Raw genomic sequence first — 23,443 nt, 5'->3', positions numbered from 1 at the left:
TTGTTACAATAAAAATCCATACAAAAAAATGAGCACGATGACAAACAGTACAAATTACACTACATTTCAGAGTACAGTTAAAAGGTTCTAAATAAAGGGACTTTAAGATAAATCAACATCCTATCTAATAAAAATGGAATATACTAATCAACCCTCACACCATCGCAAAGATGGTGGCACCCACAGCCAATAAGGAGGGAATATGCTAATTGACTGCCACACCCTCAAAGATGGCAGTGCCCACAGCCACAAGATGGTAGTGCCCAGTCCCCTCAGCCCCACCGGGGCGGCAAACACACAGCAAGGCTGGGCCCTTTCCACATGCCTGCCTCTGGAGACCCCCAGTCCCCTCAGCCCCTCAGCCGCCCAGGGCCGCCCGAGGCGCAGGTAACCAGGGCCGGCCAAGGCTTGTGCTGTCGGCAGTGGCAGCAGCAGAGGTGTAATGGGTGTCGCCTTCCCCTGATTGCCAAGTCACCTCCTGCCCCTAAGGCCTCCCGGACTGTGAGAGGGGGCAGGCCGGGCTGAGGGACCCCCCTCCATGCACTGGGCCTCTAGTCCTATCTAATAAAAGAGTAATATGCAAATTAACCATCACTCCACAACAAAGATGGCAGCGCACATAGCAGCCGGGGCAGGATGCTGGCGGCGTCACCCCAGCAACATGAGCCCAGCAGGCATTGCTGTGGCGACCCAGAGCAGGCAAGCACCCAGCAGGGCCTACTGGCGAGTCGCCAGGCATGGCAGGTCTCCGCGGCAATCTGCGAGTAGGCAAGCGCAGCCCAAAGGCAGCGCCCAGCAGGGCCTGCTGGTGGGTTGCCACAGGGACCCCCAAGCAGGAAAGCGTGGCCCGCAGGCAGCGCCCAGCAAGGCCTGCTTGCCTGTTGCCATGGTGTGGAGCAGGCAGGCCCCGCAGAGAGCAGAGAACCATGGGGAGCGGGCCTGAGCCATCAGTAGGACATCCTCTCAGTGCTCCTGGATTGGAGAGGGTGCAGGTCAGGCTGAAGGATCCCCTCTCACCCTCACCCTCCCCGTGCACAAATTTCATGCACCAGGGCTCTAGTCTATAATAATAAAAGCATAATATGCTAATTAGACTTACAACCTTCCAGGTAAAGCTGGGCTGCAAGGGAAGCCTGGATCCTGGGTGCCTGCCAGCAGCCAGAGGGAAGACCAGGTCCTGGGTGCCGGAGGGAAGCCCAGGTACTAGGTGCCAGAAGGAAGCCAATACTGGCATCCAGGGGAAGGAGGGCCTACTCTTTCACGAATTTTGTGTATTGGACCTCTAATACTGTTATAAGTTGATGGACTTATCTCAAGCTTACATGAATCACTGTAGGATAGATTTTTAAATAAACTGAAATTTATTTGAAATATTTATTTAATCCATAATATAACCCAAGCTCTTAAAAATCTAGCTTCCCTAAAGCAGAGTTGGTCAATAATACATTTAGAACTTTCACTAAACCATCATGATTCATACATATTTTTAATTTGAATAGAATAGGTGCAGATCTAATGTTTAAAATTTTTTCATTGATTTTAGAGAGGAGAAGAGAGAGAGAGAAAGACAGACAGAGAGAGGGAGAGAGAGATCAATGTGAGAAAGAAACATCTATGGGTTGCATCCTAGGTGCACCAACCAGGTATCGAACTCTCAACCTGGGTATGTGCCCTGACCAACTGAGCCATACTGGCCAGGGCATGTAGATCTACTTTTAACTTTAAAAATGAGAGGACAGTGCTTTTATATAACATTTCATACAAGTAAAATAATATTGTAATCATTAACATTAAGGCACTATTGTAAAGCTTTGGAAGGGAGTGACAAATTGAGAAATAAGTGCTTACAATGTGGCCCAGAAGCTGCTCTTCTTGCACCTTAGTTTCCAAATACCTGGGATGACAAAGTTAACATGACAAGGTCATGTGTCCAAATAAGATGGGGTTCGGGAGGCTAAGATGATGCTGCGAGCTGAACAAACAATAAATATCATCTGCACTGTACTAAGACACCTACAAATGGAGACTGGAAGCATTTACCAACTCCCTCAGGCTAATGGCAGATTGTTCAGTCCCAGACTGCATTATTCCTGAACTATGGCTTAAATAAAGTTTCTCTCTTGATTAATGTTATGGTTTGACATTATGGCAAAGATACAAAATAATGCCTCAAAAACAAGCTTCATTTTCTTAGCAATAAGTTCGCTTTGTTCAGTTTGCTGAATTCAGTGCAGCCTGGAAGAGATGAGTCACTCCTTTGTCCATGCAAACACAACAGTAAATTGAAAACTGTGCACTTATTTATGTGACAGATTCTAAAATGAGATCAGAAAACCCTCATGATAGTGGTTTACCCTCCTTCCCTTACTTAAAAGTTTTACCACTGTGTTGTAAATTAACTTTATTAACAAGCAGTAATCATGAGAGGTATCCATTTTTCCCCCAACAAACCCTCTGTGTTAGGCACATATGGAAAGGTTAATAAGACCTGGCTTCAACACCAAAGAAGCTAATCATCTAAATGGGAGCTATTCACAGCTAAATTACAACATGGATAGTCCTAGGTGCTAAAATGTGATAGACAGTTACCTGAAGAGGTCTATATTCTACAGTGTGGCTGGGGAGGGATTCTCCTAGGAGGCGACATATGAGCCGAGATTTAAATGAAAAGGAGCTAATAATAATAATAATAAATAAAAAATTACAGCTACTACTGAAATATATTGAGTACTTGAGTAGTGCAATGAATTATGTAAATGTTTTAAACAATTATCTCATTAGATCCCACCACAAAACTAAAGCAAGACATGATAGCATGAATGATAGCCACAAAGTGGGATATTGGTGGCTGTTTGTAAAGAGCCATAGTTCAAGAGGGCTAAAAAGACATTGGAAAATAAGGTCAGAAATTGGGTTGGGGGATGCTAATCCACTGTAAGCTTTCAAAGGGTTTTTCAGTAAGAGAATAGCATGACCAGGTCCATGTTTGAGAAAGATTAATTATCAAAGGACATTATGCTAACACTAGGATATTAAAATATTATGATGACATTAAAAATAATTGAAGACCATCCTTTTAAAGCAGGAATGGACTTTTAGAACCAATTCTTCTCGTATCTGAATTCAATTTCAGCAATCAAATTCAATGAAGCTGGCTTATAACAGATAAGAACCAATGGCATTTAAGAGACTCGAAAGGAAAAGAAGGAAAAAAAACCTTGTCAGTTTTTCTGAAGAAAACACAGGTATGTTTCTATTCAGTCCAATACATATTTACTGCACTGAGCAACATCCAAGGGGCTGAGACCCGAAGATGAGTAAGACGGTATGGTTCTGCATTCTACTGCTCCAGAGAACCATACAGCCTGGTTAGGGAGACAGGCACATAAAGTTATTTTTAATAAACGTGATATATATGAGCAATTCTTTCTTCTCCATCTCAAATTTTGTCTCTCTTCCCAATTTATACAGCCTAATCTATACTTACATCTATTTCCCAGTGTTTTTATCTGGTTATATAATGTTTTATAACAATGATTTTTTTTTTCCTCCAAAAAAAAAAAAAAAGAGCCCTGAGCTAACATCATTAGGTGGTGGCTAAGGGAACAAAAAAGAAGATAATTCAACAGTTACTACTGAAAGTAATAAAGAGAAAGACAGAGAGAGAAAGAGAAGGAGGTACAGAGAAGAGAGACAACAGAGATCGAAAATGAATGCCCACGCCAGCCAATCGCAGAACTCACACACACCACCCTCCACCAAGGCAAGAGTGTGGCTAACCCTCCTGCCTTCTGATGCCCTTTAATGCCTTCTTTCTTGATTAAAGAGCCCTTAATATTGGGGTTAGTAGGAAAAGGGGGTTGATAATGGGGAAGAGGGGAAAAATTAACAAGAAAATCTCTTGTTAATAAATAAGACACCTCTTCCAAACATTCACAAATAAAGCCTTTTGTAAAAATTCAAAATAATCTGATTTTGCAATGTTTGAAAAAAATAATCCCAAATTAGGGCCAAGCGATATAGAAATACAATCATTTGTAAAGCCTCTATTTACTAATGAAAAATTAGTGAAGAAGTCACTTGTTCAATTTTCCCAAACAGTTTAATAATATCTGAGGAAGCCCCCCTTCTAAATTCTAGGGGAAAATATTAGCTATTATAATATTTATAATAGCTAGTCTGTCATTTTTAGACACACAATATATCTAGTGGAATTGTTGTAGGTATACACACATATTTTAGTATACTAGAGTAAACAGGTACACTGTAAAATTACGTGAGTTTGTATTATCCTCATTTTACTGAAAATAAAGAATTTTCCATTTCAATTATTATAAAGATTGAATTTTTACATCTTGTCTCTGGTGACAAGTTCATTTTAAGCATACTGTTTTGGTGAAAACTCCTCAGTTGGAAACACAATTCATAATTACAGTATTTCTCATATAAAAACATACAAACCACAATAGAATGATCTATTTTACAGTACAGTTTCTAGAAACGCAGTACAGTGAAAAGCAGCAACTATCTGAGTGCATCAAAATGATACACTAAGACAAAAATGATGCTTAAAGCATATAGGCATATAAAGCTCAATTCTTTTTTTCCTTTCTTTATTGATTAAGGTATTACATATGTGTCCTTATCCCCATATTGGCCGCCGCCCTTGCTCCTGCCCTCACCCCCCTGGTGTCTGTGTCCATTGGTTATGCTTATATGCATGCATAAAAGTCCTTTGGTTGATATCTCGCCCTAACTCCCACCCTCCCCTACCTTCCCTATTTGGTTTGAAAGCTCAGTTCTTTACAACAACAAAAACAGGGACATAAACAACAGAAAAGCAAAGAACTAAAATAAAGCTAGTAAATACCAAACAAGCCTCAAGCAGAACACCATTTGAAACATAATTCAATTAATTATCCTTAATACTAACTCTGTGAACAAGGATTAGACTAATTCCAGCCCAAAATATGACATCCTTAAAGCAGGAACAAGATGAAAACACTGATTGAGAGAACAGGGACATTATATCCAAAATGAGATGCAAATATCCAGTGAGGAAGGTGGCTGACTCTTGCACAGGGCAAAACAGTAACATTTTGTTTACATTTTTGGTATTGAAATTAAACTATTTTCCAGCATGATGGAACATTTTAATTCCCATGTGGCCAGTTAATTGCATTTATAGATTATTTCGTTTTAACTAAACTAAAATAGAGAGAAAGCTTAAAAAAAAAAAATCCCAGCCAAAAAAAACAAAACAAAACACACAAACAAACAAAAAACTACAGAATGAATATATAATGTTACTAATGGATGGATATGTATTTATAAATGTGATATTAGGATTAATATTAATTCAACCAGCATTCACTGAGTGTCAACTACAGGCACAGGCTGGGTTCGAGGGCTGTGAAAAATACAAGGCAGAGTTCTTTCTCAACTAAAGGAAACCTGATTACTGGCACTGTTGTGTATGACCCAATAGCAGGCCTCTCTCCCCACCTCCTGCTAATATATTCTCCTATTTCATGGAGGCTGCAAAACCAAAAGTGCAGCATTCCCTTGAGCTAGGTTTTGAGGCCAAATTAGACGCAGTGTAGAGAGATACAGCATGTGAAAGTGAGGCAGGGACCATATACTTGCTAATTTAGCCTTTTGCTGCTGGCCAGCGAGGTCATAGAGACATACTTTATTCTGTTCTGTGGTGAATCTCTACTTTCTTGGAAGCCTAGGCAGGGTCAGCTCTGCCAATAATATAAACAACTATTGCATAAAATACCTAGAGCAGTTCTATTTCCCACACTAAAAGCTAAATATAAAGTTTTGCTTTTACTGAGTAAACAAAAGAACTAACAGATTTAATAAGATTTCACCTGAAAGTCTCAGATTCTTAATTAAGACATGCCCCACTCACCTCTATTGGGAAATTAGCTTGACATATTCTTGCATGTTTTGATGAACTCATTCATTTTGGTATAATTTAGGTGCTTTATGAACTGATACTGAGAGGATAACTAATCAATTTTCCACAGTCAAGAGAACTAAGGCAAGTCTCTTCAAATAAAATAACTCAAATCAATCAAAACAAGTAGGGTAGTCCCAAAATATTCCTACATGTAGCTAAATTAGGGAATCATCCTATTTAAAACTTTTTTTAAAGTCACTGTTGGTTAAATCTAGAATATATACTGAAATCTGTGCGTCAATTATTTTTAACCCATGCAAACACTCATATTAATAATCTTTAAAAAATGTTTCAAAACAATTAGTTAGGGATCAGTTATAGAAGACTGTAGTAACCACATCACAAATATCCTTCCTTTAAAAATATAACCTTCTTTCTTTTCTATCAAACCAATCTTGACCACATGTACTATTATCACTTGTTTGCCAAATGAAGCAGAGATGCACAAAGAATATTAATTTCAAATAATAGGTTCCTCAGACTTCTCAATGATTAAAAATAATTATTTCTCCATAAATCCTATGAGAACATATCTGCTTCATACAACTATAATTTCCTTGTATTTTTAATGAAACATAATACTAAGCTTAAGCAAAGTACAGAAAATAATGTTCAATTAATTAAATACATTCATCTCTTTGTGAAGAAATAAAATATTAACTTCTGTTTCATTAGCCATAATGTTCACTATGAGGAACACTTTAAATACACATTTCTTCAGATTGTTTAACTTAAAACACAAGGGAACATGTAATTAACATCTAGACCCCAGCAGCACACTAGGGAAATTCTGACCCTGGCACACAAATCCCAAAGTACATTTGTGTTTTCTTAATTTTTCTCACTCTATTGGACTATTAATTGTAACTCTACAACTCTGATGTTTAACTAAAGTAGGCACTTTAAGAGGAGAACATTTGCATATAAATAGGACAAAACTGCTCTACTTGAAGCCAAATGGTATTTAGGACTGCTTTTCATGGTGGTAGAACAACCTGTGGATATATATCTGCTATGACATATGATAGGCCAAAGCAGGTATCAATGAATGATAAACACCTGTGTCTTACCAATTTTGATGTGGCAGCTGACAGGACTAAGATAAATTACATGGTTCAACTAAAGAAACATTTTATTTCTAATAACATAGTGAGGAGGAGAAACTAAATGTCACATAATATTATGGCTGTGCATTATTATAGAACAGCAATTTTCAGTGTGCAGGCCAACACTCTAACCACTTACCCACACTGGCCACCAAATTTTTCTTCTCCTTTGTATCTATTGGTAGAGCCCCTTCTTTTTTTTTTTTTTTTTAATCCTCACCCAAGAATATTTTTCCATTGATTTTTTAAAATATATTTTTATTGATTTCAGAGAGGAAAGGAGAAAGAGAGAGAGATAGAAACATCAATGATGAGAGAGAATCATTGATTGGCTGCCTCCTACATACACCCCCCTGGGGATTGAGCCCACAAGGGCATGTACCCTTGACCAGGAATCAAACCTGAGACCCTTCAGTCCACAGGCCGATGCTCTTTCCACTGAACCAAACCAGCTAGGGCTCCATTGATTGTTAGAGAGAGTAGAGGAGAGGGAAAGGCAAAAAGAAACATTGATGTGAGAGAAACACATTGATTGGTTGCCTCCTGCACGTGCCCTGACCAGGGCCTGGGCTGGGGAGGAGCCTGCATCCAAAGTACATGTCCTTGACCAGAATCGAACCGGAACCCTTTGATTCGCAGGCCAATGCTCTATCCACTGAGCCAAACCGGCTGGCTAGGGCTAGGACCCCTACTTGTTCCTAATGTTGATTATGTATATTGTCTCTCTTTTAATTTTAAAAGTAAATTGCATAAATTTTACTTGAATGCAAAAACAAACTTTTTGTTCTCAATAAAAATAAATAGGACAATACACTTTTTTAGGAGCAATGTGGCTAAATATAATTCATTGGTTACTTTTTTTTTCAGTGTAGCTTTAAAGGTCCAATAAAGTTCTTCTCGTGGCACACATAAACTAAGTACCAAAAGTCTCAGTCAAGGGCACCCACCTGGGTTGCAGGTTTGATCTCAGCCCCAGTCAGGCTACCTGCGGGAAGCAACCTGCCGGAAGCCGGTCCATCCTTGCTGCTTGACACAGTCGCTGCAGGAAAGAAACATCTGCACAGCATATGTTTCAAGGGACCTGGCGTATATAGCATACTGTTCTTAATATGTTTGCTCCCCTTAGCGCTGTGTGTTTTAACCAAGGTCACCTCTCCAAGAAAGGTTGTTTCCCCAGGTAGGAATTTTTCCCTGAAGTCAGGGAGGGGATGCCTCTCCTAGAAAGGTTGTTTCCCCAGGTAGGAATTTTTCCCTGAAGTCAGGGAGGGGATGAAACTCCTTAACTAAGTGCCAGGCGGGTAGTTAATCACTTCAACTACAAACAATCATGCTTAAGCTACATAATCTTTACTCCCTGGAATGGAGATAAGAAACGCCCTAACCTTTGTAATAGAAATTGACAGGATTAAAATCAACTGGTATAAATACGGATGTAACAAGACAATAAACAGCAGAACCTCTCTGGAGATCGAGACCAGAACTTGGCTGGAAATCCTGGCTAGGCTGCTGATCAACTGAACGCTGTCTCCGTGTCATTCCTTCTTCGCCGACTCCGTCCACACCTTTGGGGACCCCTGGACCCGCTGGGGTTGGACCCCGGCAGCAACCAATTGATGTTCTCTCTCAGCGATGTTTCTCTCTCTCCCTCTCCCTCATTTCTACTCTCAATAAAAATCAATGGAAAAAATATCCTCTGGTGAGGATTAACAAAAAATAAATAAAATTATAGAGAATATCAAGTCATTATATTGATATTAATTAGTGGTTGTTCTAGATTAGCATTGTCCAGTAGCACTTTCAGCTTTCAGCAGTGATGTTTTATATCAGTGTTAGCCATATATTCCTATTGAACATCTGAAATGAGGTCAGTGTGACTGAGATTTTCATTTTCATTTTAAATCTTATTTACTTTTAACTTTACCATACATAGAACTCAACAGGTGGCATTGTGACTGGATGGTATGAAATTGGGTTGGAGCCATGTCTTGAATTCTCATAGGTATAGAGAGCACATGGTTTTGCTTTGTCTGAATATTGAGTGGCTGATTAAAGAAACATCCTTTAAAGCTATTCCTTTGTATGTCTACTGTTACAATAAATAGATTATTATTATTTTTCTTTTTTTATTGTGGAAAAATGCACATAACACAAAATTCACCACCTTAGCCATTTTTAAGTTTATAGTTCATTGGTAGTAAAATACATTTACATTTACATTATTATCTTCATTCCCTGATGATTTTTGTTCTCCCTTTCACCTTCAAAAAAATTACCTTTAGTATTTTCCTTAGTGAAATTCTATTGAAACTGAATTCATCAGTTTTTGTTGTCCAGAAATATCTTTACTTCACCTTCACTTTTGAAGGATATTTTTAATGGGTATGGATCTAGGTTGGCAATTACTTTCTTTTAGCGCTTTGAAGATGCCAGAAAGTTTCCATTTTGATCTTTTAAGGTAATGTGTCTACTTCCTCTTCTAAATGCATTTGAGGTTTTTCTCTTTCTCTTTGGTTTTACTAATTTTAATGTGATATATCTGGTTGTGATTTTCACTGTATTTGTCCTGCTTGGGGTTCTCAGAACTTCTTAATTATGTGGATTGCTGTCTATTCTCTTCAAATATTGCTTCTGTTCCACTCTCTCTTTGGCTTTTAGAATTCCAATTACATACATATTAGAACTTCAGACCTTTCACTATGTCCCATATAGCATTTACAAACTTTTCTGTACAGTAAGCCTTCAAATACTATCATTTTTTTCAACATGTTTTGTTATAATGCTGATGAGACGCTATGGGAACTTACTCCTACTTATAGCAATTAGCCTACGGTTAAACTGATTTCATTATACTAGTATGTTGTTTCACTTAAAGTCACAGAACTTATTGACACCATTAAGTGATGTGCACTTACTATATTTTCCATCTTTTTGACTCTCTGTGATTCACAGTGGATATTTTCTTCTAACCAATACACTCTTTCTCCCAGAGAGCAAGACTTCCAGAATGGCAGTGTAAGGAGCTTAAAAGACCCTATTCCCAACAAAATGACCATTCAACTGGTAAAAATCATTTAAATAATAAAAATCATTTAATGCATCTGGAAATTATCCTAAGGGCACAGAACAAATGGAGAAACATTTATTTTAAAAAAATCTATTAAATCTTGGTGAGAATGAGAGTCTGTGGCATCTGAGCTGCAACCCGTTCCCATCGCTCCTTCCCCAGCGCAGTGTGACTGAAACTACTCCAGCCAGGTATAGCCAAGAAGACAGGCTTACTCTATGCCAACCCCTAGTCTGAGCTACAGATTCACCCTCAGAGCAGTAGAGCCCCTGGTCAGTGTTGCAGAAGCTCTATTTCAAACAAGCAGAGCCAAAGGACTGAGGTTCCCTTCCTTCAACAGGCCCCATTTGTAGGCACAGTAGGTCTACAGAAGGTTCCATAAGAGAAAGGGCAAGTTGAAAAGGTCAGAGACCGCCTTCCGCACCAGCACCACATTTGAAGAGCTATAGTGTCCTCCAGTGGGAAGCAGGCTATAGTCCCTGAACTCCACTCCACTGCAGTGATGCAGAGGCTCTGGTGAGAAAGAGAAATGGTCTTAAGAACTGAGAAGAACTGACTTTCTTTGTAACAGAGCATTAGGAAATTCATGCCTAAGGCTGATATCAAAAACAATGGAGATCTTGGGGGTGAACATAATTTCCATAGTACTAGTAGCAACCAGTGAAATGACATATCAGCTATAATTTTAATAGAGAAAATCAAGGGAAAAGACAGCTAAGAAGAACCCTCTTGAGATCAGAGAATGCCCCCAAAGACTGATAACACCCTACACCAGAAAAAAAACACACCCAAGTCTAATTGAATCAGACTGTCAAAAATAAAAATAAAAAACAACAATAAGCTAGCAATTAGCAGAGAAGCTAAAAACTAGATATCAACAGACTCAGACTAGCCAGAGGTTTAATTGGGAAATCAGGAAACTAGACAGAGAGAATCCAGCTAAACCCACAATCATCCCTGGTAGCCTGAAACACTGCCCATATATCAAAGCACAGTATTCCATTGTGTAGATCAGAGGTCCTCAAACTTTTTAAACAGGGGGCCAATTCACTGTCCCTCATTCCACACATGCGCACTGCGGGCCCGGGACGAGTCGGCTGCTAAGCAGGACAGGCAGCGGAGGCAAAAACACCCGGCGGGCCAGATAAATGTTTTCGGCGGGCTGCATGTGGCCTGCGGGACGTAGTTTGAGGACGCCTGGTAGATGTACCACAGTTTTTTAATGCAGGGACAGAGAAGCATATCGATCAGAGCGTCAAACTTCAGACTGATAAACCTAGGGGAGTAAAGGGGAGAGATCAACCAAAGGACTTGTATGCATGTCTATAAACCTAACCAATGGACACAGGCACTAGGGGGGGGAGGGGGGGGAGGGCATGAGTGGGAGGTTGTGGGGGCAATGGGGAGATAAGGACACATATGTAATACCTTAATCAAAAAAAAAAAAAAAATAAAGCCGTAGCTGGTTTGGCTCAGAGGATAGAGCATCGGCCTGTGGACTGAAGGGTCCCAGGTTCAATTCCAGTCAAGGGCATGTACCTTGGTTGTAGGCACATCCCCAGTAGGGGTTGCGCAGGAGGCAGCTGATCGATGTTTCTCTCTCATCAATGTTTCTAACTCTATCCCTCTTCCTTCTTCTCTATAAAAAATCAATAAAATATATTTAAAAAAAAAAAAAAGACTGCACATACCCAAGGCTGCATCCTCTGAGAAGTGACTGCACACTATAGGAGAAAATAGGTTTCACTGAACTACCCCAGACAATTCACTAAACAAATTAAACAAAAAAACAACAGGCCCCAGAAATGAGGTGTGAATCAGTGTCCAGACATAATACACTATATTGTATTAACAAGAAGACCTCTTCTCCACTAGATTTGACAAATTGAGCCTGTCTATAAAGTTTTGCTGCCAATATTTATTTTCTTTATAATCTAATCTGATTAAAAATTATTTAGTACTCGGATAATACCTTATTTTACAACATGCACCTAGATAAGGAAGAAATCTATACTAATAAAAGGTTAATATGCTAATTAGACTGGATAGACTGGACATCTTCCAGACAAAGCCACGGTGGCAGGGGCCGATGCAGAGGCGGTTAGGGGTGATTAGGCCTGCAGGGGAGAGCGTTTAGGGGTGATCAGGCCAGCAAGGCAGAGTGGTTAGGGGCGATCAGGCTGGCAGGGGAGAGCAGTTAGGGGCGATCAGGCAGGCAGGCAGGCAGAAGCAGTTAGGGGTGATCAGGCAGGCAGGCAAGTGAGCGGTTAGGAGCCAGTGGTCCCGGATTGTGAGAGGGTGCAGGCCAGGCTGAGAGAGCCCCCTACTTCCGTGCACAAATTTTGTGCACTGGGTGCCTCTAGTTATTAAGATAAAAAGAAGTACAACAGTGATCCCGTTGAAATTAGCTAGTTATTAATAATAGAAAAGGAGCAAAGGGAAGGTCAGACATTATAGGCAAGTTACCTGCAAATCACTGGGAAAGGGGACTGGACAAAGGGAAGATAGATGCATGCCCAGTAAAGTTTGGGTGACAGGCAATCATACCAGAGGAAGAGGTTGTTGGCCAGAATGGGCATGGCCACTGCAAGCCCTTAAAGATTTGGGATACTTAACCCCTAAACAAAGAAATTTTTGCTCTCAGGAGACAAGTTTTTGCCGGGAGCCGGTCCATCCTTGCTGTTTCAAGGGACCTGGCATATATGGCATACTGTTCTTGATATGTTTGCTCGCCTTCTTGGCACTATGTGTTTTAACCAAGGTCACCTCTCTGAGAAAGGTTGTTTCCCCAGGTAGGGATTTTCCCCTGAAGTTAGGGAGGGAATAAAACCTCTTAACTAAGTGAAGGCGGGTAATTAATCACTTTAACTACGAACAATCATGCTTAAGCTACATAATCTTTACTCCCTGGAATGGAGATAAGAAACGCCCTAACCTTTGGAATAGAGATTGACAGGATTGGAATCAACTGGTATAAATACAGATGTAACAACACAGAACTTAGAAGACAGCAAGAAACAGAACTAAGAAGACAGAACCTACACAGAACCTAGAGACAGAAGAACTTCACTGGAGAGAACATGGCAAAAGATCCTGGACTGAACCTGACTACAGAAATTGGCAAGAAAACCTGACTAGAACCTGGTGACTGAACCTGGCTGGAGAACCTGGACAGAACCTGGCTGGAGAACCTAGTGAGGGAACATGGCTACAGAACCTGGCTGGAGAACCTGGAGAACCTAGCAAGAGAACATGGACACAGAACCTGGCTGGAGATCCTAAGCATAACCTCTCTGGAGATCCAGACCAGAACTTGGCTGGAGATCCTGGCTGGAGATCCTGGCTAGGCTGCTGATCAACTGAACACTGTCTCCGTGTCCTTCCTTCTTCGCCGACTCCATGTCATTCCTTCTTCGCCGACTCCGTCCACACCTTTGGGGACCCCTGGACCTGCTGGGGTTGGACCCCAGCATCTGGCGCCCGAACAGGGACCCTTAGGTAAGCCCCCCATTACCCTAGGTAAGCCCCCCCACACTCGGGACGGATCGGACTCCACCGTAGGAAGAGGGTGGATAGTCTTCGCCGACTCCGTCCACACCTTTGGGAACCCCTGGAACAGGATTCCCCTAGGTAAGCCCCCCCCCCCATTGAGAACCCCCACACTCGGGACAGATAGGACTCCACCAGGGTACTGCAGACCCCCCTATAGAGGATAAGTAGGGTAAGAAGGTGGATAGTACAGAACTTAGATTGAGAAGATATGCCATACTGAGTCCAAAGAAAGAAGACTCTGTATTGATCTTTAGATTAAGAAGATGTGCCATACTGAGTCTAAAGAAATAAGACTCTGTATTGATCTTTTAACACATATGCTTGCTAGCAGAGGAATTAAGGTTACTCCCAGACAGACAGAACGTTTTATACAAGAAGTATGTCCATGCTTTTCTGAGGAAGGAAAAGTAAATGTAAAGGCATGGGAGAAGGTAGGCCCAAGGAGCCTTATTCTTAACCCCACTGCAGCCTTTCCATCCCAGGAAAGTGCAGGATTGGCAAGCTCTCCCTGGGGTGATAGATCAGGACTCAGGTAATAGCGGAAAGCGCCAATCCTACTCTTAAAATGGGTACAAGAGAGCATTTGGGGTTTTTCTTTTTAATGCCTGCTTTCAAAAAATAAAAAAGGGGGAATTTGCCGGGAGCCAGTCCATCCTTGCTGTTTCAAGGGACCTGGCATATATGGCATACTGTTCTTAATATGTTTGCTCACCTTCTTGGCACTATGTGTTTTAACCAAGGTCACCTCTCTGAGAAAGGTTGTTTCCCCAGGTAGGGATTTTCCCCTGAAGTTAGGGAGGGAATAAAACCTCTTAACTAAGTGAAGGCGGGTAATTAATCACTTTAACTACGAACAATCATGCTTAAGCTACATAATCTTTACTCCCTGGAATGGAGATAAGAAACGCCCTAACCTTTGGAATAGAGATTGACAGGATTGGAATCAACTGGTATAAATACAGATGTAACAACACAGAACTTAGAAGACAGCAAGAAACAGAACTAAGAAGACAGAACCTACACAGAACCTAGAGACAGAAGAACTTCACTGGAGAGAACATGGCAAAAGATCCTGGACTGAACCTGACTACAGAAATTGGCAAGAGAACCTGACTAGAACCTGGTGACTGAACCTGGCTGGAGAACCTAGTGAGGGAACATGGCTACAGAACCTGGCTGGAGAACCTGGAGAACCTAGCAAGAGAACATGGACACAGAACCTGGCTGGAGATCCTAAGCATAACCTCTCTGGAGATCCAGACCAGAACTTGGCTGGAGATCCTGGCTGGAGATCCTGGCTAGGCTGCTGATCAACTGAACACTGTCTCCGTGTCCTTCCTTCTTCGCCGACTCCATGTCATTCCTTCTTCGCCGACTCCGTCCACACCTTTGGGGACCCCTGGACCTGCTGGGGTTGGACCCCAGCATCTGGCGCCCGAACAGGGACCCTTAGGTAAGCCCCCCATTACCCTAGGTAAGCCCCCCCACACTCGGGACGGATCGGACTCCACCGTAGGAAGAGGGTGGATAGTCTTCGCCGACTCCGTCCACACCTTTGGGAACCCCTGGAACAGGATTCCCCTAGGTAAGCCCCCCCCCCATTGAGAACCCCCACACTCGGGACAGATAGGACTCCACCAGGGTACTGCAGACCCCCCTATAGAGGATAAGTAGGGTAAGAAGGTGGATAGTACAGAACTTAGATTGAGAAGATATGCCATACTGAGTCCAAAGAAAGAAGACTCTGTATTGATCTTTAGATTAAGAAGATGTGCCATACTGAGTCTAAAGAAATAAGACTCTGTATTGATCTTTTAACACATATGCTTGCTAGCAGAGGAATTAAGGTTACTCCCAGACAGACAGAACGTTTTATACAAGAAGTATGTCCATGCTTTTCTGAGGAAGGAAAAGTAAATGTAAAGGCATGGGAGAAGGTAGGCCCAAGGAGCCTTATTCTTAACCCCACTGCAGCCTTTCCATCCCAGGAAAGTGCAGGATTGGCAAGCTCTCCCTGGGGTGATAGATCAGGACTCAGGTAATAGCGGAAAGCGCCAATCCTACTCTTAAAATGGATACAAGAGAGCATTTGGGGTTTTTCTTTTTAATGCCTGCTTTCAAAAAATAAAAAAGGGGGAATTTGCCGGGAGCCAGTCCATCCTTGCTGTTTCAAGGGACCTGGCATATATGGCATACTGTTCTTAATATGTTTGCTCACCTTCTTGGCACTATGTGTTTTAACCAAGGTCACCTCTCTGAGAAAGGTTGTTTCCCCAGGTAGGGATTTTCCCCTGAAGTTAGGGAGGGAATAAAACCTCTTAACTAAGTGAAGGCGGGTAATTAATCACTTTAACTACGAACAATCATGCTTAAGCTACATAATCTTTACTCCCTGGAATGGAGATAAGAAACGCCCTAACCTTTGGAATAGAGATTGACAGGATTGGAATCAACTGGTATAAATACAGATGTAACAACACAGAACTTAGAAGACAGAACCTACACAGAACCTAGAGACAGAAGAACTTCACTGGAGAGAACATGGCAAAAGATCCTGGACTGAACCTGACTACAGAAATTGGCAAGAGAACCTGACTAGAACCTGGTGACTGAACCTGGCTGGAGAATCTGGACAGAACCTGGCTGGAGAACCTAGCAAGAGAACATGGACACAGAACCTGGTTGGAGAACCTGGAGAACCTAGCAAGAGAACATGGACACAGAACCTGGCTGGAGATCCTAAGCAAAACCTCTCTGGAGATCCAGACCAGAACTTGGCTAGAGATCCTGGCTAGGCTGCTGATCAACTGAATACTGTCTCCGTGTCCTTCCTTCTTCGCCGACTCCGTCTACGCCTTTGGGAACCCCTGGACCTGCTTGGGTTGGACCCCGGCCAGTTTTCTCAAGGATACTTGTCTCCTGGCCTGTGGGGTTCTTTTGCTACTACTTCTCTGCATTTGCCCATATGGCCCACAGCCATAGGGACCCCACCCACAATGGACTAATAGACTGTAACTACCCTGATGCTGAATTGGACCCTGCTCCAACATTGAAAGGAAACTCTGGACACTGGCTTTGTTTCTACCTTTACTGAAACTCCAGCTACAATTCTTCTATGACTGGACTAAGGAAAATGGGATTTTAGAAACCGAGGGAAGCAATTCCATAGAAATAAAGCTTTCTACCATATCTCATCCTCCCATGGGGGTCTCTGGAAATGATTATTCTAGGGGCACCCCAAGAACCCCACTTCCAATGCAGTGGAAATAGGAAATAGGAAATTGAGACAGGGTAATTAAGATGACTAAGACCATAGGCCTTTATGAAGGGTTTCAAAGTAGTATTGAAGAGGGCATTATCGCATAGTAAAGTAGACAGCTTTATATAAGAAATGCAAGAATCAAAAGAGCTTAACCGCCCTAACTGGTTTGGCTCAGTGGATAGAGCGTCGGCCTTCAGACTGAAGGGTCCCGGGTTCAATTCCAGTCAAGGACATTTACCTTGGTTGGGGGCTCATCCCCAGTAGGGGGTGTGCAGGAGGCAGCTGATCGATGTTTCTCTCTCATCAATGTTTCTAACTCTCTGTCCCTCTCCCTTCCTCTCTGTAAAAAATCAATAAAATATATATATTTTTAAAAAAGAGTTTAACCTAAAAACATGGTAAAAGGACCCTTCCTTCAGTTCCTACTGTACTAATCATTTTTGAAAAAAGTTACTATCAAGCCCAGCTAGCTCAGTCGGTAGAGCATGAGACTCTTAAAAAGTTACTATTGATTAGCATTTGTTCTCCACTACCCTTTCTCTTCTTAAAAGTAAATGTTGGCATTAAGTCCCAAGTTTATGCTAATGTATAATCATGTCAGTTGTCAATTATCACTTTCAACAATTAATCTAAATTATGTACAGCACTTTGTTTTTTTTCTTTCTTTGAAGTTCACTGAATTTAAAAGTCAAATTTTTTTCCAAGAAGAATAAATTGATGGAATATGGAGGCTGAGATTAAATCAGGGGGAATCATTGATCAAGGATGCTTGAAATTCTTATGAATACAAATAGCCTATCAAGGTTAATGAGGTTCAACTCAAGTTTAGAAAGGGGAGAAAAATGCACTCAGTATTTTCTACGCACATACAGATTTAAAATCTTGGGTACAATTTGAAAGGTAAATTATGCAAACTCAAACACAGCTTTCATTTGGGTTTTTTACAAGCTATTTTCACTGTTTTTCTCCCAGTGTAAAATAACTGCTTAAAATATATATTCTGGATCAACAAAAACTAATGCAATTAGTGAGAAAGAGCAAAGGTCCTCTTGAATACTGACAACTCTTCCAGAAATTATGTGCTTTTAAGGAATGACTGGGCAGCAATGTTAGCTTTAAAATATAACCATAAAAAATGCTCTTTAGTATTTTATTTCAGTCAACAATCATTCATTCAGTGCCCAATACGGATAAGACACTAAAGGAGAGCACAAAGGGATTCAGAGGCAAGACCTGGTCCTTAACCCACACTCATCAATGATCTGAAAAGAGATGTCTTTAATTCATAAGTGGCTCCCAGAATCCACTAGTTTGAATTGTAACATCAATGCATACTGGCAAATGGCCAGGAGCAAAATCTTTGCACAGCAACGTATCAAAAGAAAATGTAAACAGAAAATTGAGCATCAGAGTGAAATCAGAGAAGATTGTTAGAAAGACCAAAAAAAAAGTCAGTTCAACACATTCCAGAAATGAAGAAAGAATCTGGTGAAGTAAACATGTTTTCTGCTCACAAGAACTCTATAAACAGAGATGGAGGGTGGGGAAGCTTTACCATAGGCATGAACAAACAGTCCTTTAGACATCATTTTTCTCTGATTCTGTGTTCATCAAGCAATTTTTTGGTTACTAATTCAGCTTTCCAAAACCCAGGTATAGAAAATTAAGAGACTAGTGCTCTGCATAGGAGAATAGTAATTAAATACCAGTATAGGCCTCCAGCAGGGTACATCAATGAGCTGGCACTCTTATATATTGCTCTCTTGTGAGTTTTACTGTTAATATGAACCAGACTCCCAGATCACATTAATTCTAGGACACAGAAAACTCAAGTTTCCAGATGTGAGGATGAGGCCTTCATGCACAATGTCCACTAAGGTAAGGAAGGACATCAGAGTTTAATCTGTCTTCATACCAGGGAAGCTTTCTTCTGCAGCCCCATTTCTCCTTTATTTCAACCCATTTTTAAATCTTAAAGAAATATCCCAGATGACTTTAATACAGTGTGAGAAAGATGCCATAAGAACACCAGAGATGTGGGCAAAGGATGGTTCAGGAGGAAGGCTTGTAATTGATATAATCCAAGAATGCTTCAGAAAGAATAAGGTTTAGGTTTGCACAAAAGAAGGACATTAGAGAAGCAGTGGATAACTGGAACAAAGAAAAAACAGATGGGATTAGGGAAGTTTAAGAAAAAAATGAGTTGACAAAACTGTGTTTGAGTTTCTGTAGGAGAGGTGTTAGAAAGCCAAGTAAAGGATAAAGACAATGATCAAACAAACTAAAAGGCATGTAACTATATAAATGTTCTTGAGCCTGACCAATAATCTCATTCTGTGCATCTTATTTATATTTGGCCCTTAAAAAACAACTAAAGATTAATTTACATTTTTTATAGAATGTATAAGACAATACCCCATATAACCTAAAACTTTCTAAAAATAAAGCAGAGATTACCAGTAAATGCTTTTGAATTAAATTTCAATAAAGTTCCCAAATGTTGGGAGTTAAATTGATCCATGATTTATCTCTCACAAAGTCTACACTAGATTTCACTAATAGCTTGGGAATAAAGATATTCAATGGGCGTCCACAAGGTATGAAATACAAACAAGTCATAATCGTAAGTGTCACTAAATCTGAAACAACTGATGTAATTTAATTATTTCATTTTTGAAAAATAAGAAAAAATATAAAACTGGTTAATAGTTATTTCTTCCAAGATGAACGATGTCTTTTTATTACTACCTTTTCAATGGCAACTGGGGAAAAATTCTTTTATCATCCAAAAGGATTTTGAATTAGACTTGAGACAAATTCAAAGAATTTTCTGCATCAATTTTAGAAAGTCACCTGCATAGGGAAAAGGAAATCTGCTGGGTTTTTGTTCACTGCTATGTCACTAGCATTTAGAATAGTATCTAGCACATAATAGACAGCCATTAAGTATTTGATTTGTGAGTAATGTTCAACCTCTCTTTCCAATTGTTTTTCATATTCAAAGATCTTTTTTCAATTTATTCCATTAGTGGTAAATGAAACACACACATACAATGGAAAGGAAGGAAAGAAGAAAGGGGAGGGAAGGAGGGATGGAAGGAGGAGAGACCAACATGTGGTCATAAACAGCTTAGCAATGAGATTTTCTACCTTTGATCTGCATTAGTATAGTTTTTTAAAAACACTTAATTTTGGCAAAATAATCATACTTTAGCACTTTTGTCAGCAGGATCAAAGGCTACAATAATATCCATGAAACAAACTTTAAAAGCCCTACAATTACAAATGCTCTGAGAATATTTCTGATAAGAAATTATTAAACATGTAGAGGGCTTTGCAAAGAGTATGTCAATATTTCATTATCTTTACAATTTGAATCTTGAACCAAATCTAAAATACATTTTCTATTGACTCAATGACAAGATGAAAGAGAAACTAGACTAGAGTCACATTAAATATTTCCTTTGGATGATATAAAGTCTGATGCTTTTAACAGCAATTTTCTAACTTTTATTATAATTTAGGAACTCTTCAAATGTGGCAACTTATAACAAGTAAAACACAGCTTCGCTAATAAAACCACACAGAGGACTGATACAGATCTACTAGTACTTCCAAGTGTGTCATCCATGTTTGACCTAATTTGCATAATGATAATTGAAATTAAGCCATTTTCTTTAAATGAAGTTCTTTCCTTTGATTTTTAATATTTTCTGATAATTTCCCCATCTGTGCCAGAAAAAAGGTGAGCAGGAAATAGTAGCTGCCTACTTACACTTCACTCACGATTACATCATTCACAATTATTATACAATCCTGAATTAATACAGACATCACAACTCTCCCTCATGCAGAACAGCTAGAGATTTGAAAGCCTGGATGGTTTCAAAGATGAAATGTCAGTAATACCTTTCTGCTGTGCCTTCTGCCATTTTCACCCCCAAAATAAATGATACTTCACTGTTCCTTCAGAGAAGAATGGTCCCTTCCATCTGTAGGAAGAGCACGATTGATACTAGAACAAAAATATTTTCAAGTTTAATAGATTCCTGTCTGTGAGATCCAAATGAAAAAGAAATGAATCCATAGAAATTTCTACATAACTTTACATTATCTATACCCAAACTAGCATTCATAAAATATCACAATCTATAATAATAATATGCTAATTAGACTGGACGTCCTTCCTGATGAAGCCGGGGCTGCGAGGGAAGCCTGGGTGCCGGCAGCCAGAGGAAGGAAGGCCTACTCTTGCATGAATTTCGTGCATTGGGCCTCTAGGCGTCATATAAAATATGCATTAAGCAATTCTGTGAAACAAAACTGAAGTCCTTTGAATATGGCTTAAAACCAGCAAAGTCACCTCCACTTGTGCTGCCAAATGTGCTTTCTCCTGGTCTTTCCGCTCCATGCACCGCTTCGCTTCTTCCAGCTCAGAGGCCATGGCACTGAAGCTCAGCTGGACTCTTAGCTCCGACATCTGCTTCTCCAGATTCTCTTTTTCTCGCTCAACACCTTCAAAGAAAAAACGTAAAGCTTGATGGCTGTTCTTTATTCTTAGAAGAATGTACTTTCAAATGGTACAAAGCCTTGATGTTTTAATATTCCAGCTAACATAATCTACTTATTTAACACTGTCACTCAACAGACTTCATGGTTTGTCAGTCTATTGTTTCAAGTCTCACTCAGTTTTCTACAATATTATTCCACTTTAATACTAAAACTTAAAACATTATCTGCTTTCCAGTACAATTTATTTCAGGAAAATCCTAAACCTTTCTTTTCCTTTCATTTTCCTTACATCCCCACATTACCTTCAAAGTCTAACAAAAATTCTGAAAGAATTTTCAACTTAGCTACTTCCAACTGAAGTTACTGAAGTTCACACAACAAAATACTTTTCTTGCAACATAAACACATGATGCTGTTGACTCTCTGACTGTGCATGACCACTCATTTACTAATTCTGGGGACTACTCTGTGAAATTATCTCACCGAACAATAAAAGTGACTTAGTATTTAGCTCAACATGAGACACTTGGTCTATGATGCAGAGCACACTTTAATACCATCATCTTCAGAGGTAAATAACGTGAAGACCCTTTTTCAATGAGCCTGCAGTACGAGAACAGAATCAAGACATAAAGAACTTCCTTGAATCTAAGATGTCAAAAATTGGAACATATACATTTAAAACTACTTTTTTTCCAATAGTTTCCTTTCCAGAAAGGGAAATATGGAAAGAAATACTACCAAATCAAATTTCTAGATCATTTATAAGACACATTCAAATTTTAGAAATATCAAAATGTTTCAAACAGAAATAGAAAAGTGTTTAAAATGTCCAATGTCCTTTGGATGGAAGGTACAGAGGCATTTTAATAGCATGATAAGAACACTGACAAATACTATATAGATATTCCTGTATAGCATAATGGTTATTATACAGAAATAGTCCAAAGAACAGAGTGATTAACTCTATCTTAGTGAAAAACTGAAGTAGGAAGAATTGGGAACTAAGTTGGATTTAAATAACAGATACGAAATTCCACCAGGCAAAGGAGATGCAGTTGGGGTGATATTTCAGGGAAAGAAAACAGCATAAAGCACTGAGATACAAAATTATATTTAATATTCAGATAAATGCACATACAGTAGCTTTATGTAGCAGACACATATGAGGGAGGGGAAGAGGGTCAGTAGGGAGTTACAGCATTGCTAGAAAGCTTAGAATTTATCCTATAGATCAGGAATTAGCAAACATTTTCTGTAAAAGGTCAGATAGTAAATATTTTAGCCATGACCTCTGGCACAACTATTCAGCTGTACCTCTGTATTGCAAAAATAACCTACACAGTACATAAATGATTGGGAGCAACTGTATGCCAATGAAGTTTATTTACAAAATCTGGATTTGGCCCATGGGCCATACTTGACCCACCCCTGTTAGGTCTACAACCTAAAAATATACATATTTGCTTAAGTGTAAATGTATTTATTCATTTTACAACTATATGTATTCATTAATTTTATAAATGCTTTATCTCATTAATATCTACACTAATAAAATCCTAGGTGGCTCTTGCGCCCTCGCATCATCACAAGATGGTCTCCCCCATGTTCTCACAAGATGGCCGCCACCACCATGTCATCACAACATGGCCACCACAAGATGGCTGGCAGGGGAGAGCAGTTAGGGGCAACCAGGCCTGCAGGGGAGGGCAGTTGGGGGCAACTGGGACAGCAGGGGAGCAGTTAAGCATCAATCAGGCTGGCAGGGGAGCAGTTAGGGGGTGATCAGGCTGGCAGGCAGAAGCGGTTAGGGGCAATAGGGCAGGCAGGCAGGTGAGTGGTTAGGAACCAGCAGTCCTGGATTGTGAGAGGTATGTCCAACTGCTGTTTTAGGCCCGATCCCGCAGTCAGACATCCCCTGAGGGGTCCCAGATTGGAGAGGATACAGGCTGGGCTGAGAGACAACCCACCCCTCCTGT

The 23,443-nt window shown here is 40.2% G+C and overlaps 1 protein-coding gene across 1 annotated transcript in view; it reads right to left on the bottom strand.

Moving 5' to 3' along the window:
- CEP128 (centrosomal protein 128) overlaps positions 1-23,443 on the bottom strand; it is a 348,318-nt gene that overhangs the window by 224,887 nt on the left and 99,988 nt on the right. Inside the window, exon 12 of the mRNA XM_081083727.1 lies at positions 21,316-21,467. Within this exon, the coding sequence (XP_080939853.1) occupies positions 21,316-21,467 (152 nt within the window). The remainder of the gene's footprint in view (positions 1-21,315; positions 21,468-23,443) is intronic.

This window comes from Myotis nattereri (assembly GCF_964212035.1).
Source record: "Myotis nattereri genome assembly, chromosome: 1".
NCBI lineage: Eukaryota > Metazoa > Chordata > Mammalia > Chiroptera > Vespertilionidae > Myotis > Myotis nattereri.
This window is presented reverse-complemented; position numbering and strand designations above follow the sequence as displayed.